A 17,603-nucleotide genomic window follows, 5' to 3' on the forward strand; every position below is an offset into this window, starting at 1 on the left:
TTGAATAGCTTGGAGTACTTTCCAACTGTGGCCATCCCATTTTAAGATTTAGGACATAAAACATTTAGAACTCTATGACAGTGAGTCAAGTAGTTTACATGACCAATTGTTGACTCCTGTTGTTATCGTTGTCATGACTACTGATGAGTTGGATAATTTAGAACCTCACGTTTCAAGATTTGAACTCTGATACCACAATTTCCATCTGTTCAAGGTTGGTGAAATAAAGTCCAGTTTCTGGACCATTATATCCTCTCTGTATTAAATCATGGATTTCACTGAGTCAGCACTTGATCCGTATTTCTAGAGGTTTAAGCTGACAAGAATCAAATCCAAACCTGAATGTCAGTTTATTGCAAGGGGCTTTCTCTCTTAGCCTAATGAGGAATAGTAACAGCAGTTATTGTAACCTAATGGGGAATGTTGGCACCAATTATTTTCTAATAAAAGAATTAATCCTTGGACTGGAGATCTGACTGGAATCTTGCAACAGAGTTGACTCTGCTCAAGATACCGCTGGCATAGGTGGAGCTCTTAAACTGGGTGATGAATTAACCCCTTGAAGTACCAGGTGCATGACCCCAATCCTGCAGGCTTGAAGGAAAATCTCTGTCTTAGATGTCCCCTATCTTTTGTCTTCATTTATGTCAGTGGGGACATCATTGTGAAATATACAGTTTTTTACCTTCTTAGGAAGGTCCTTGTATTGTGTATCTGACCTTTGAACTAGTGACCTCCTGTGTTTCTCTGAAGAGACAACACATAAATCGTTTGTAGTAGGAATAGTGACCCTCTCTACTGAATGGAGACTCCCACATTTTTGAGTCAGTTGGTTGTTAACATTGACAGGTGAAGGGTGATATCCCCAACAACATTGTTAGACTTCTCAAAATACAACAGAAATGTCTTGTTGCCATTCTCTGTTTGGAGTTGGTAGAAACGAAGAACATAGCAATTATATTTGGCCTACAAAAAACCAAACCACTTTACTGCCAACCTACAAGGCTGCCGCTTGTGGCATTCCTTCTCCTACATTTCAGTCCGTTCCCCATCTACTTATTGTATACAACAATAACTTTTGAGCAAGGTACTGGCACTCAACTGTGCTTCTTAGCATCATATTGTAACTGTACCCTAGTAAAAAGGAAACTGACGAACGGAAATATTATGGAATATATGGCATCCCCCACCCCCGCCTCCTCAGCTGACAGGCAATAAATCCTTAAATATGTTTTAGCCCGAAGGCCACGGCCATGCTGGGGCACCACAGCAATATTTCTATTTTTTATCTATTACTATTGATATAAATGGTGCCAATACAACTAGCTCTGCAGTGCTTGTCCAAATATTGAACCTGTTCAGTACCAAAAGCTTTCACAGTGTACATGATAATGAAATGGTCCCAAGTAGACAGAGCATAAGATCCCCAATCATTCTCAGATTATTCATTTCCTTTCCATTTGATAAGCTGCCAATAATATTTCATTTAATCCCATTCCCTCTGCCACAAAACAGAATATTTTATGTTGCAGTGAAAAAATTTGTCTTTGATGTATTCTGCCTGGTTTTGTGGAGTTCTTTTCTTCATCAAGTGAGAGATTCTCCAAATAATCTTTCAACTTTTCTAATATATAGTCGAACACCATCCCAGATCTCTATATTTGATCATTTTTACCAACAGATAAGGTCATTGTCATTCACAGCGATAACCATGAATCAATGCCAGTCATATGGCATGATGTTATGAAGGTTATCCGTCTGCCACTCGTATTTTGTTTTATTTCTCTTGCAATCCCCATCCCCCACCACTCCACTGAGTGAATGGGTTCAGCTGCTTTGACACATGAAACTTGTTTGTTTGTTTCGTCAACTGACAGCTACAAAAGTTCATCAACCCCGGACAACTGAAGCTAATCCACAGGACTATCTGTCTCAGCAATAAGATTATCTCTGATATTTCTAAGCCTTTCCATTTCCAGTAAGATTGAAATCAGCATCAGACAAACCATTCTTATTTCCAATTAAAAGGTAAGCAACAAGAGCACCCTCACCCCCCTCTGAGATAACCCCTCACCTGCCTCGTCGTCATACAGGCTATACATTAGGAATAGTCTTTGGATCACTATCTCCATCTGCCAAGTCATATTTACTTTTAAAATCCGTCTTATGACCATAATTAGAGCCATTCAGATTCCTTCACCTGTCCCCATCAATACTGCAAATCAAGTCTCTCACCTGCTCAGCTTTCAGATTTTCAGGCAACACATTTTTACCCAAACCTCACAAGAGAAGATCATGGCAATGTTTTCCCCAAGAACTCTGACGAAAGCAGTGATGTAAAAGGATTGTTGATTGGTTCGTGTTTGGACACCAATAGTAGACAGAATGGGACATGAAGCTGGTGGGATGGAGACAGGAATGGTCTTTCCAATGTACTGCCACATGGTTTCTGTCTATCAAATTTCCCATACCAGGCTTTGGTCAGTCTGATCCTATGGCTGGAAACACATGTCTAAGGGGCCCGGCTGTGGGATTAAACCTGAAACTATAGTTATGAAGCAAACTTCTTTACCACACAGTCACAGATGGGGTCATGAAAGGAGTTGAACGCTGCACTTGAAACAGTTGTCTGCAAAGTTTTTCTCTTTGTTAAATTGGTGGACTTATTACTAGTCCATGGCAGCATGAGAAAGATGAATTTAAAATCTATGATGTTGATATATACATATATATATATACACATATATATCTGAGTATATTCTTGTACATATTCCCAAAGGAGTTTTATATCTCTTTCTTCCAACCAGTTCAAGTTTGATATCCACATTCTCCTTCTCCTTTCTCTGTTTCTTTTCCCTTCAATCTTTCCAGTCATCACTAAATTCTTCAAGCCCTCTTTCCTCATCACATGACCAAGGAATCTCAGTTACTTGGCCCTTATTTCACAAAGCAGTTTCTTTTTTTCCAGAGCCCAGGTCATCACTTCTTCATTAGACACTTAGTCTGTTCACGATATCCTCAATGTGCTCTGTAAGAACCATATTTCACAGCTCTCCAAGCCCCTCATTTTTGATGTTATCGTGTATGCTGTGGTGTTTTTTTTCCCATACCCCCCTCCTTCTAATTCAGTGATAATTAATATTGTGAGTCTCATTGCAGTGCTCCATACGAAGGTACCTCACTTTAGTGAAAGGTGGATTTGCAGGCAGAGGTGATAAAGTACCCAACAGGTGAGTCAAATTCTTATAGTTTTGGGGGTTCTGTGTTTCCTAACAGGTGACAGGAGACACTTCCTATCTGAGCCAATAAAGTGCTGAACTTCCAAGATGGCATCCACTTGTAGCTATTAACTGCAAACACACTTAAGTCTCCTTGCCTAGGGTTTCATGCCCAATAAATGTAGGTTTTTAATTAATGAGATGTGCTTCTTGTTGTTTAGGATGTAGATCAGTATTGGCTGAAATATTGTCAATGACATTCCAACAGTGACCATCCTGTCTTCTTTTCAAGTTGTAGCCTACAAATACCCTACATGCTCTTTATGCTCCAAATAAAGGGCATGCAAAGTCCTCTATCTTACATATTGCCCTTTAAGATGGTGGGATAGATTTGATAGGTTTTTACTGCTTATTATTGCTAGCAAACTGAGCAACCATGTAGAGGCTTCTTTGTTGGTTTGTAATTTGAAGAACAGGGCCACCACTGGGATTTGAACCTGAATCCCCACAATCTGAGTGGCTATGTTACCAACTACACCACATTATGTCTTCCTTGTTGAATCTGTCTCTCGCTGAGTTAGTGAGAGACCATTTATATGGTTAATTAGTCCACTAGAAATAACATCCAAATCTCTTTCAAATCACATTTAGTAAAGAAGACCACATTGGATAATGTAATCATGCAGGTTTTATTGCCTTAGAAAAAAAAAAGAAAGGCTAGATGGTCATGGCTGACACACCTTTGATCCTAAATCTGCTGGATTGGACCTGCTCTGGGGTAAAACAACTACTACTCTTATCTCAGATCTCTTATGTTTTTTTCTTTGTTCTTGCCAACATCTTTAGCATTCATGACATTTGAGGTTAAATATGTCCAAGGATTTATATAGTAATAATGATGATGATGATATTCCATCAAATCAAATCCAATAGATTTTAAAATGATATTCTTAATTAGTTTGAGCAAATTGATTGCACTTTCTTTGTCTGTCATTTTTTATGTACAGTGGAACCTCGGTTAGTGAATGGCTTTCATCACAAACAGATTTTTGAATAAAAAATGTCTTGGATAACAAATGGTGTCTTTGAGTAATGAACATGAAAGCCAGCCAGAACAGCTGATGATAAGCTGGGAATATCAGGGGCAGTGTGTTAGCCTTCCTTACTGCTCTTGTTTAGTGCACATCCCTGCTCGAATTTGCTGTGCTTTCTCTTGAATTTCTTCTGGGAAAAATAGTTTCAGTTTACAAACATTTCAGTTGATAAATGGCCTTCAGGAATGAATTAAATTCCTAAACAAAGGTTTCACTGCACTTAATTTTTCTTTTTTTTTTTTTTGAAAGCCACATCATTGTTTAAGACTAGTTAAACTGATAAACTGTTAATCTCCAGTTTTCAACTTGAACAAACACAGAACAATGCCTTTAACAATCCTACACAAAACAATACCCTCCTCAAACCTTGTACTCATCCAACAGTATTTATTTCACAATCTCATCTAACCACACTCTTAATATGTAATTATATAAAGTGCAGGAGTGGCTGTGTGGTAAGAAGCTTGCTTCCCAACCACATGCTTCTGGGTTCAGTCCCACTGTGTAGCATCTTGGGTAAGTGTCTTCTGCTATAGTCTCAGGCTGACCCAAAGCCTTTTGAGTGGATTTGGTAGATGGAAACTGAAAGAAGCCCGTTGTGTATACCATCATCATTTAACATCCAAGTATGTATGTATTTGTGTCTGTGTTTGTCCAGCCCCCCCCCCCATCATCACCTTGTAACTGATGCTGGTGTGTTTACATCCCCATAACTTAGCAATTCAGCAAAAGAGACCAATAGAATAAGTACTAGGATTACAAAGAATAAGTCCTGGAGTTGATTTTTCGACTAAGAGCAGTGCTCCAGCATGGCCGCAGTCAAATGACAAACAAGTAAAAGAAAAGAATATAAACATTTGGAGCCTGGTGCACCTTCCTGGCTTCCCAGACCCCGGTCGAACCGTCCAACGCATGCTAGCATGGAAAACGGATGTTAAACGATGATGATGACATACATAGTATATGTGTTTTGTTCATGTGACAAATTTGCTGCTGGATCCCTCCTGGGGAAGCTCCCTACACAACATTGAAACACTTGAATGTCACAGACTTGCCTCAGAATCACTGAGAATGGCAGATATCAATATCCCTGCCATTATTGTGGCTTAATCAATATCATGATCTTGGATCATCTCAGAACAAAGTGAATCTCTGATCTACAACTTATATGGAAACAGAGTGAAGTCTGTTTGCTGATGTGCAAATGGAGTGAAGTCACATGATTTATATGCAAATGGGGTGAAGCCGGTTTGTTGGGAGTGATGTCTATTTGCTGAATCAGCAGGAAGTGAAGAAAGTAAAGGAGTTGTGGAGGAAGGCTTGGCAGAGCCTCAATTCTGCTGAGATGGATGGGTAACACCATTCATCTTGGTCCTCTGAGAAGTCCATCATCTTCAGGCCTGTCTTCACCACTTCATCTCATGTTTTCCTAAGTCTACCTCTTCCACATGTTCCTTCCATGTTTAGCAATCAGCACCTCTTCATACAGCTGTCCTCATCCACCCACATCATATGATCATACCAGTGCAGGCTTCTCTCCTGCACACCACATCTGATGCTTCTTATACTCAATTTTTCTCATTGAACGAGGTTGTTGTTAATGTGATCTTCTTCGGATGAAGTCTTGTACCAGCTTGACAAGTCCTTGACAAGGTAATGCGGAATAACAAGTCGACTCGTTGGGGAGAAAACAAATATTTTTATGAGTTGATGCCATCAAGATCTGAAGAGGATTTGTTGATTTGAAAGTGGGAAGTTTTCCTGCACTGAAAGTTGGTGGCATGGCTGTGTGGCGAGAAGCTTGCTTCCCAACCACATGGTTCCAGGTTCGGTCCCACAATGTAGCACCTTGGATAAATGTCTTCTACAGCCTCAGGCTGATCAAAACCTTGTGAGTGGATTTGGGAGGTGGAAACTGAAAGATGCCTCTGTGTTTGTCCCCCCTCACCACCACTACTTGACAATGGGTGTTAGTTTGTTTATATCCTTATAACTTAGTGGTTCAGCAAAAAGTGACCAATAAAATAAGTACCAGGATTATTTAAAAAATTAAATACTTGGGGTCGATTCATTTGACTAAAAATTCTTCAAGCTGGTACCCCAGCATGGCCACAGCCTCATGATAGAAATAAAAGACAAGATCAAGCTAGACAGGTTTGAACAAATAACACTTTTGTAAGCCTTTAACGTTCAAACGATTATGATGGTTTGTAAATGATTAATTTGCTCTCATCTTCGTTACAGTGTGGCTGCAGGATTGACCAAGTTAATTGTCGGCCTCTTCTATATTCTTACAATGTTAATCCTCATGTTAATCACACCCACGGATTATTTCTTCATAAAAGATTTTTATGTAAGTTTTGGAATTAAATAATTCTCTTTTGGTGTTGGTAATAAAAAGATATTTTAATTTTTTTTTTAATCTATTTTTCTTCACTTATTTTAATTTTGTGTGTGTGCCTACAATTGAAAGAGAGAACTATAGTTTTTTTTTCTTTTTTTAATCTTCTGCAAGATTCCTTATCTCTCGACTGTAAACCTAATCCAGTTTAGGTCAGTGGTTGAGAACCCTTTTTTGCCTATGAATGCATTTGATTCCTATTTCACTCTGTTGGGACCCATGTTAGAAAAACAATCCTGTTATAGTTTCATGATAAAATATTTTTAGGAATTGTATATAAAAAAAATTGCTCAGATATTTTGTGTGTTGTTGAAGTATAACCAATTTGTCGCTAATAAACGTTAACAAGAAAATCGTGTTGAGAACCCCTGGCTTAGCTTGATCTGGGTAGATAAGCCGAAGAAGATTTGTACTATTTTCTGAAAAAGATTTATTGCTCATCTTTGCTGATGAAACTGGAATTAAGTAATTCTCTCTGAAGAGCTTGCATTCCATTATATATTTGTGATTGTCAGAGGGAAACCTATGCTATTCCTCACTCCTCAGCAATTAGAGCTTCTCCAAGAAGTTCTGTTGACAATATGGATTCATAGGTCAGTTTGTTTTAATATCCTTACACTGTCCGACCCATGCCTGCATGTAAGGTGGACGTTAAACGATGAAGATGATAGTTCTAAACCCATGGCCCAGACAGGATATTTAAATATCATATCCCTAAAATGTAGGCTTTTAAATGCTTGCAAATAAATGACAGATGTTTGGTCAGTGTCAGCTGAAATAGATAGCTTCACTTGTTTTACATCTATTTTTCTCAGCCAGTGTAGGTTAGACAAATGCATGTTTTTGGAGCATATTTTACAGCCAGACCCTTCCTCTTGCTAATCCTTATCGTTTTTAAATAAGGGATTTTTTATTCCACTTGATAACATAAAAAAAGTATTGAACCAATGGCCTTCGGAACCTGCCCCCAGCCTGAGTGTAGATGGGTGGGGAGGGCCTTATGGTATATTTACCTCGTCATCATATGACTGTTTTTCATGCTGGCATAGCATGGCTGGTTTGACCAGAGCTAGTAAGGCCAGGAGTACCCCCAGACACCATTGTCTGTTTTGGATGGTTTCTACAGCTGGATGCCCTTCCTAATGTCAATCAGTTTACAGTGTGTAGTGGGTGCTTTTAATATGAGACCAGCACCATTGTTTCTCATGTGGTACCAGTATCTGTGCTTCTTATGTTATCAGCACTGGCATCAATTCTGCCGTGGTGGACGTGTCTCCTTGAGTATGGCAAGGTGCCAAATATCTCTGTCCTTTGTAAGGCTCAGTGTTTTGAGATTGGCCTTCAATACTTTGTCCCATGTCTTCCTGTTCCACAAATTCCATCTACTCTGTGATTGAAACTTCTGTATGCAACTCGCTACAGCCATACGCATCATAGGACCAAACGTGGGCATTCTTCTCTCTTGCATATTCCATCTAATTCCTCTTATGCCCAACTTTTCTCTCAATACACTTGTGCTCTGTTGCACATGTACACTGACATTGCATATCCAGCAAAGCATACCAGCTTCATTCCTCTCTAGCTCCCACATGTCCTCTGCATTTAGGACCTTCATCTCACTACCATGTAGCATTGCTGTTCTTTATACATGCATCATACAATCTTCCCTTAAATAGAGAGAGACCTTTGGTTGCCAACAGAGTTAAAAGCTCTCTGAATTTTCTCCATTCTATTCTTATTCTAGCTATTACACTCTCTGTCCATCTTCCCCTGCAACTAATTTGGTTCCCTAGGTAGCAAGTATCTGCACAGAGAAAACAGTATGAAGTGAGGTGTCTATTTACTTTTGAAGTGTGTGTGTGTCAGTCGATCAAAAAGAAGTTGAAAATGCCCTGAAAGTCTTTTAAATGGATTATTTTTAGCCCTTTAGCATTTAAACTGGCCAAATCTGGTTTCTCACACCTACCCTGCAATGTCATTCTAAAAAACAATCACCTCATAGAAACCTTGAAACTATGAAATAATGCAGGATAAATTCAAAACCATGTGAGTTTTGAATAAGCAGAACATTTGATAGAATAATCTGAATGCTAAAAGGGTCAAAGTCCTAATTGGCTTCAAATTTTTCTGATTTTCAAAATTCCATGAAATCAGTTAAACCTTTAACAATAAACCATCTAAAAGACTCCAAATACATTTTCAACTTCTTTCTATATTTCTACCCATGTAGAATAAAATAACTCTTTTCTTATATATATATATATATATATATATACACACACACACACACACACATATGTGTACATGCTTTATAATATTCAGTTTTTGCCTTATAGCTTTTGAATAAACTTTCCTGTGAATTACTGACTTAAAATTCTTTCTTTCAGGATTTATTCTTACCTATAAAGTGTCTCTATATCATCGTGTGGGGGCGCTATGTGTTATCCAGGTACATAGCTTGCTGGCACATCTCAGTAAGTAGAATTTATCACTGTTATTTTCCAAGTCCAAAAGTTTCTTTGTATGTAACAGGAGGATGAAGAACTTCTGAATATAATTTTAGAGAAGGATTGAGTCACTTAAGGCTTGTTAGCCAAACCCAGCCTCCAGCAGGGTTTTACCCACCCCACAGACAAACGTTGAGATTCTTTTCTTGTGCAGCAGTGTTTTTTTCTCCTTCTTCTAAGTTCTTTGACATGACTACGCTGATGGATAATGAAGAGAATCTGGAGTCAGTCCATTGCATTGGTTTGTGGGAACCATTTTGTTAATATTGCACAAGATGTGTGCTAAGAAGTTTGCTTTCCTGACCCCATGGTTTCAGGTTCAGTCCCACTGTCTGGCACCTTGGGCAAGTGTCTTCTACTATAGCCTCGCACTGGCCAAAGCCTTGTCAGTGGATTTGGTGACGGAAACTGAAAGAAGCCTCTGTGTGTGCGTGTGTGTGTTCACTTCTTTGTAACTTAGCAATCCAACAAAAGGGACTGATAGAATAAGTACCAGGTTTAGAAGTACTGGGTTAATTCATTTGACTTCAAGGTGGTGCCCCAGCATGGCCACAGTCTAATGACAAAGGAGTAAAAGACAAAAGAAAAACTGTATTAGATAGAGATGGTGTGTGTGAGTGCAGAAACAGCCTCATTGTATTTTAAGAAGAATACAGGGAACACAATGCCACAAAACATGCTAAATGTCTGATAATGCAAGAAAACAGAATTGTTTCCTGTAAAAGTTGTAGTCTGTCTTTTGTGATTTGTAAGGAATGACGTGGAGTAACTGGGCCCCAGATTTAATTCCCCCCCACTTTTTGGTTGCTAAGGTAGTTATGGGGGTATTCCTCTCAATAATTCGATCTTTTAGAATATTTTTTCTTTCTTTTCTTCCTGTAAAAGTATATTAATAAAAACACAAATGAGTTGAAAAAAGGAAAGACTGTGTTAAGGGGTCAGTCAATGCCCTGGTATGTCACATCACTTGACGATGATGACCCCTCTTCCACTCACATGACTTTGAGATAAACCAAACATTTAACGTTGCTGCAATTCCCAGGAACACGGGATGTTGCTGGAGTTTCCAAGATTCTTAGACACAGGATTATTTCTTTATTGTGTTCCCTGGGAAACCAGTTTGTCTCATTTGTCAGGGAAATGTTGCCGTGGCAAAGGTGGCCAATATCTTGTAATGTTATTTGTTCTGGTAAAATAAAGGGAATGGGTTCAAATGGTTTGATCAACCAGTGCTATCAATTCATTGTTGCATAATGTAAATGGCTGAGTATCTCACAGACTCCTCTATCTATACTGAAGTCAGTTTGGCACTGTGTATGTATGAAGGTGCTGACCTTTAGAATTCCTGCTCCAGGTCATCTGATGAGCTTCGCACTGTTTCATTTTACCAATTTTCTTCAAGATTTGGATCAACCCAAAAATAAGACCCTTGGCCCATGTGCCACACAATAGGATTGAACCTTAGACCTCGTGATTATGAAACAAACTTCTTAACCTTGTGGCAGAATCATTAGCAACATTTTGTCTGTCTTTACATTCTGAGTTCAAATTCGGCTGAGGTTGGTTTTGTCTTTCATCCTTTCGGGGTTGATAAATTAAGTACCAGTTGTGTACTGGGGTCGATGTAATCAACTTAGCCCCTCCCCTCAAATTGCTGGCCTTGTGCCAACATTTGAAAGTATCGTTATATTGTTTTATTATGTTCTAAATATTTAATGTTCTTATTGCAGGAGGGGATCTGCATTTTAACTGGTCTTCCTTACAATGGAGAAGACGAGAAAGGCAACCCCACATGGAATTCCATGGAAAACATCAAACTCTATGAATTTGAAACTTCTTTTAGTCTGTACGGCCTCACAAAGGCCTTCAATGTACAAACCAGTACCTGGATGGTTAAGTAAGTCTCTCCTCTCTCTTTGTCTTACTCTCTCTCTCTCTCATTCTTTTACCTCTTTCTCTCATTCTCCTTCATCAGTTGACATACTCAATAACTGTCAGGTGTCTTTATGTTTTTGTCAACCAAAACCCCTCACTTTTTATCTTCCAATACCCCAAAAAAATAAAAGCCTGAATACAAGAAATAAATATAATTTTCAACAAAATAGTCAAAACAATTTGAATTAGTCTAATAATAATAATAATAATAATAATGCCCTGACACAGTCCCAGGCAGTGGCTCTCGTGACTTCTGATTGGAAGTGTTATCATTGTTTTGTCTTGGTATAAAAGATGGGTTAAAGCAAATATTCTGCTCGGCACCACAGATTTGCATATCAGTTGCTTGACCATAATCAGTTGAGCATGTCCCTTGGTGGCTGACAATATGTGCATCTCTGATCACGAGCAGAAGTAGTGGGGGAGCATCATAGCCATGTGTTGAGAGGAATTCTTTGAATAATTCACGTCTGGAAGCATGGGTGTTTTGTTCATCATCCTTAAACTAACCTTATTCAGGGACCTTTTGAGTGGGATGGGCTACTCAACCTACAGAAAATTCTAACTGGGCTCCACCAGCAAGGTCATTCGCTGTTTATCTTGATATAAGGTCACCCACCATGTCAAGCACATATGGTTGTGATGCATGTGCCTGGTGTACCCTTATCAGATGGATAGTCATGATGGGTATATTGGGCTTCATATATTTGTACCCGAGTGTCACTTTGATGACATGTCCTGCTCTCTCACTCAATAATAGTAATAATGGTGTCAAATTTTGGCACAAGACTAGCAATCTCATGGGAGAAGACAAGTGATTTCCATGCCAGCCCTTAACAGGTTTTATTGACCCTGAAAGGATGAAAGGCAAAGATGACTGACAAAATGCTACTAAGCATTTTAGCCAGTGTGCTAACGCTTCTGTTAGTTTAGCACCACAGTAATAAGAATAATGTCTTCTGCTATAGCCCCAGGTTGACCAAAACTTTGTGAGTGGATTTGGCACACAGAAATTGAAAGAAGCTCATCATATACATACATACATACATACATACACGTGCATATCTATGTGTGAGTGTTTGTCCTCCAGTACTGCTTGACAATTGGTGTTGTTCTATTTACATCCCCATAATTTAGCGGTTCAGCAATGGGCTAAAATCCTTCAAGGTGGTGCCCCACTATGGCTGCAGTCCAATAACTGCAACAAGTAAATGTTAAAAATTCTTCCCCTTTGCTCTAAGTTAACATTTAAATCAACTTTTCATATTGGATTTATAAGAAATAATTTTAATTATTTTCCCATTTTTTTCTTTGAAATTGTTACAGATTTTTCTGTTTTTTTAATGCATTTTCCTCTTATGTTTTAATTTTTTTTTGCCATATTCTTTCTCTCTCTCCCTTTCATAGGTACCTAATGAAAAGACTACGATTTTTGGGCAATAAAGAACTTTCCAAATTCATCACTTTTGCATATCTGGCATTGTGGCACGGCTTGTACACTGGATATTTCAACACATTCTTCTTAGAATTTATGATGATTACGGCAGAGACATTTGTACGGAGCTTTTTTATTTGCACATTTATACGTTGATTTATTTGTTGATGTATTTTGGGGGTAAACCCTTGGTTTACCAAATTTATGAATTAGTTCAGTATTTATATATCAATTCATTTATGTTACAAAAAAGATGAGCATCACAGAATCTCATGTTTTGTCTCAGTAAGAAATCTGGTTTTAAGTAAACAGAACAGCAAATGTCACATATCATCGAGTCAGCTTCATTTCAGTTTCCCTTTAATCTTTGCAACTCTGAGAAAGGAGGATCATAGAATGCAGTCTTACCTCCGCAACAATCTTCTCTAGACATTTTTGACTTGATTTCAACCTGTTTTCACAACCAAAACAACACTTTTTGTTTAAACAGTTTTTATTTTTATCCCTTTGAAAGTTCATTGGTGAAGTGGTTTGTCTTGGGAGAATGAGTTTGTGATGAATGAGTTGCAGTGAAGGGTTAGTCATCTTCTGGTCTTAAATCTTTAAGAATCACCAAAAGTGATTTGAAAGACCTCAGTTTTGGTGTGGGTTATATCTATCCATCCGTCCATCCAGCTGCTTATTGTGATCACTGAGATAAAAACCTTTTCAATAAAGATAACCAGCTGATTTTTTAAAGCTTAGGACCTATTAATTTTGATAACCAGATGATACCATCGTAATTAGCAGTTAATTGTATTAATGATGATAAGGGATGAACTATTTTGGTTGATTGACCCAAAATCAACTTCAACCTGTGTCACCCTCACAGTTCTTTACATTCTTTTACTGATTTCAAAATTCTTTGGACTTTGCCTACATTTTATTGAAAGGTGAAGTCCTTTGAGTATAAGGGGACATAACTGAAATGGATGCAAACATCAGTTTTTTGTTTGGAGCACTGGCTTTGCCATTTGTACCCTTAGATAGAAACACAATTTTATGCACTGGGTTTCCTCACAGTTTCCCTCTATCAATTTTCAGTCAGAGTTTTGGTTCTCTGGAAGCTAAAACAGAAAACACTTGCCTGTAAGTGCTGTGGAATGGAACCATGTTGTTGTTCTTTGTACTTCTTAACCAAACATAGACATGCAGTGTGGAGGGGGGGGCTTCTGGGGTTCCTTGGATTGAGAGTGGAGTCTTGTGTTTCTAGTGAATAACAACCCCATCCCTAATTCATTAAAAATACAGCCAAGTCATTCAAGTTTCACTCATTTAACTGCTTAATTAATGAGATTGATTATATCAGGCATGTCAACCTGCAAATTCTCTATGAGCTACATTACTCACAAGATGTCATGAGGGCCCCATGTTTTAAACACAAATCTACAACAAAGATTTCCATCAATTCTTTATTATTAGGTAAAGAAAAAACTTTTAAAACCTTTTATTTGCTCGTCAGTTAAGTTATTTTTAATATTAAAATTTTTGGGTGTCCCCCCCATTTTAAACCCCTAACTACACCACTTGTAGGTTGCATTTGTGTTTAACATGCCTGGATTATATATATCCTCATCATTGTTTAATGTCTGTTTTCCATGCTGGCATGGGTTGGATGGTTTGACAGGAGCTGCCCCCCGACTTCATTTGTTTGATTGGGCATTGTTTCTACAGCTGGATGCCCTTCAGCTCTTCCTAATGCCAACCACTTTACAGTGTGCTGGGGGCTTTTTCTGTGGTGCCAGCACCAGCAGGGTCATCAACCCCCCTCCCCCCTCATTTAGGAGTAAAGGGGTGGGGTTACTTTGTGGAAGTTAAGGAGAAATTAGAGGAATAGGTGTCTTGCTATAGACTAGATACATGGACACTCCAGTTGAAAAAGAAAGGAGGGTGAGTTAGAGAGTAGGATAAGGAGCAGTGAAGATGAAGAAAGTCGTGTCTAAAAATGCCTGACTCTGTTTCTGTTTGTGCAATGTCATTTTACACCAAGGTCAACATTGCCTTTCCTCTCTGTATGAACAGACAAAACACTACTGTCAGTAGAATCAACTAAAGACCCCTTTAAAGGGTGTTCCACTATGGCCTTGGTCCAACTATTTGTGTTGCTGGACTACTGACCCTTGCTATTCTGCCCTGAGAGCTGACAAGGGTGATGGGGTGGTGGTCATCTAATGTGTGAGGGGAGGGTAACATGAAAGAGAAGGAAATGAGGATAGGAGGAGAGGTGGGGAGTGGTGAAGATGGGCCAGGGAAGAGTGATGAGGTATCACCACTGAAAAGCAGACACACACACACACACACACATGAGATCTATCTGTGTCATTCATCAGGAAACTGCAGCCTGACACAGATGGAGAAGTACTATGAAATAGCAACAGTTGGAAGAGAAAAGTACTTAGAAATAAAAAGCGGATAATTGCTAAATGTAATAAAGCAAAACCAAAACAAGAAAATGCTTTTCTCTGTAGACAAGGGGGGGGGAGAAAATACAAAAGAGAAACAAAGAAAGGAATAAATGTGAAAAGGGTTTCAATATCAAAGTATTGTTTTATGTCTGTTGTTTCGTTTCAGATTCTCAGCCGTTTGAAAGGCCGAATAGGACCCTTGCCATCAGGGAGACTCAATTCAGTATGGTTGTGGGTCTTCTTTAGACTTTTTTACTGCCAGTTCTTTTGGGGTTACGCATTGGTGTCATTTGAGTTGTTACAGTTTAAAAAGTACATGATGGTAAGTGGCTTTTGATACGGTTTTTTTGTTTTTGATGTCCATGTCCTTTTATCTGTGAATCCTTTGTGCTTCAATAGCCAGAAGAGAAGTCTGTGTCGTTAACCCCTCAATCAGGGTTCAAGCCACACAACAGGATCTCAACCTAGAAAAACTTGCTGGAGTTCTGTAGTACAGCAGTAAAACTAGTTCAGCCTGTGATGCCTGGACCTCTGGGTAGACTGGACCACTTGAATATGGATACAGTAATGCTGATGATAGTATTTGAACCCTTGACAACACAGTCGTCTGCAGCTCGTGTTTCAAGTGGTTGATTTCTTCTTCCCGCTTTTACATCTTCTTTGACCAAAAAATAATCTTACCTTTCTGTCTCGCACCCCTGTTTCCACAGGAACAAGAAATGTAGAAGAAAATTACTGAAATGGTTACATGGAATATGACACAACTAAATTGAAGAACTAATTTTGGGATGGCAGAGCAGAAACTTTACAGAATCCTACAGATTTGTAATTGTGCAGCTGCTTGAATGATGACCCCTGTAAATAACTGGTACTTTAATGACTCAAAAGTAAAGTCTACTTTGGCAAAATCTAAACTCAGAGCATCTCTCTTCAGATTCTTTTGTTCTAATAATAAATAATGAAGGCAACCATTCTAATGCCAAACTACTAAAACACTGTAAACCCACAGAATTATTGGCCAATAACAGGTCAACCTACAGGAGCCCCACATCAGTTGTCTATAAACAGTTTGTAACACAACTGAAAAACAACAATGTTTCACTCGAAGAACAAAACAGGGGCTGGAGAGAGAAGCATTGGGGGGGGCTGTGACTAGAGAAAGACAAACCTCAACATGACTGGGATTATCAAGAGTGTTCCACATTAATGGATACTGGAGTCTCTCCGCACATACGAAGTAGCTTCAACACTATTTAAATATATCAATCATGCAATGGCAAACTAGAAAACCAGCCTAATGTTGAAAAATGTGTCACAAGTCATTAAAACCTGCCTATATTTATAAGAAGAAAGATTTTCCAAGGAGACTCCTTGTTGTCACTCCTGCTTTTCTGCCTTACTCTGACCCCGCTAACAAACTTGTTAAATGAAACCACCATGGGTTACAGATGCTCTGGACAAACTGTAAATAATTTCCTATATACTGACGGCTTAAAAATTTTCACTAAAAATATCACTGAACAGAAAAACCTTCAAAAAATTGTCTTTGTTTCAACAACCAGGATGAGCTTGGGGTTGGACAATGGGCCAAAATGGCATTGAGAAGGGGCAAATTAATAGCAACATTTGGAATAGAAAAATACTTAGAAACATGGTTGACTTTTCCTTTCATCCTTTCAGGGTCAATAAAATAAGTACCAGTTGGACATTGGGGTTGATGTAATTGACTCATCCCCTCCACCAAAATTTGAAACCTCATCATCATCATTAAACATCCATTGTTCATACTGGCATCGGTTGACTGGTTGGACCATGGCTGGCAAGCTGGAAGGCTGCACCAGACTCTAGTCCGATTTGGCATGGTTTTCTACAGCTGGATGCAAAGTGTAATGGGTGATTTTATGTGCCACTGGCATGGGTGCCATTTGTGTGACGCCGGTGTCTTCCACAACTGTAATTTTGCTCAGCTTGATGGTCTTCTTCTCAAGCACAACATAATGCCAAAAGTCTTGGTCATTACCCCTGTGAGGCCCTACGCTCAAAAGGAACTCAGCCACTTTGTTCGAATGGTGCTCTTTACGTACCACCAGCATCAGTACCAGTTATGTGACATCAACATCAGCCATAACTACTATTTCACTTGATGGGATTGCTGAAGCACAGCATATTGCCAAAGGTCTCGGTCACTAGTCATTGCCTCTGTCAAGCTCAAAGTTCAAAGATCATGCTTCATTATTTCGTCCTATGTCTTCCTGGGTCTACCTCTACCACAGGTTCCCTCCACAGTTAGACATCAGCACTTCTTTACACAGCTGTCCTCATCCATATGTATCACATGACCTTACCAGTACAGTTGTCTCTCTTGCACACCACATCTGATGCCTCTTATGCCTGACTTTTCTCTCAAGATACTTATACTCTGTCAAACATGCACACTGACATTGCACATCCAGTGAAGCATACTGGCTTCATTTCCTTCAAACCTTACGCATGTCCTCAGCTGTCACAGCCCATGTTTCAGTGCCATGTAGTGTGGCTGTTCACACACAGGCATCAAACAATCTGCCTT

At 39.0% G+C, this 17,603-nt stretch overlaps 1 protein-coding gene across 3 annotated transcripts in view; it reads left to right on the forward strand.

Moving 5' to 3' along the window:
* Positions 1-17,603, forward strand: part of LOC115224736 (lysophospholipid acyltransferase 5) — an 82,801-nt gene that overhangs the window by 55,659 nt on the left and 9,539 nt on the right. For all 3 annotated transcript variants that reach the window (XM_029795614.2, XM_036513822.1, XM_036513821.1), the window contains exons 7-12: positions 3,160-3,230; positions 6,557-6,665; positions 9,101-9,187; positions 10,951-11,117; positions 12,563-12,710; positions 15,201-15,356. In XM_029795614.2, the coding sequence (XP_029651474.1) occupies positions 3,160-3,230; positions 6,557-6,665; positions 9,101-9,187; positions 10,951-11,117; positions 12,563-12,710; positions 15,201-15,356 (738 nt within the window). The remainder of the gene's footprint in view (positions 1-3,159; positions 3,231-6,556; positions 6,666-9,100; positions 9,188-10,950; positions 11,118-12,562; positions 12,711-15,200; positions 15,357-17,603) is intronic.

This window comes from Octopus sinensis, linkage group LG26 (assembly GCF_006345805.1).
Source record: "Octopus sinensis linkage group LG26, ASM634580v1, whole genome shotgun sequence".
Lineage (NCBI taxonomy): Eukaryota > Metazoa > Mollusca > Cephalopoda > Octopoda > Octopodidae > Octopus > Octopus sinensis.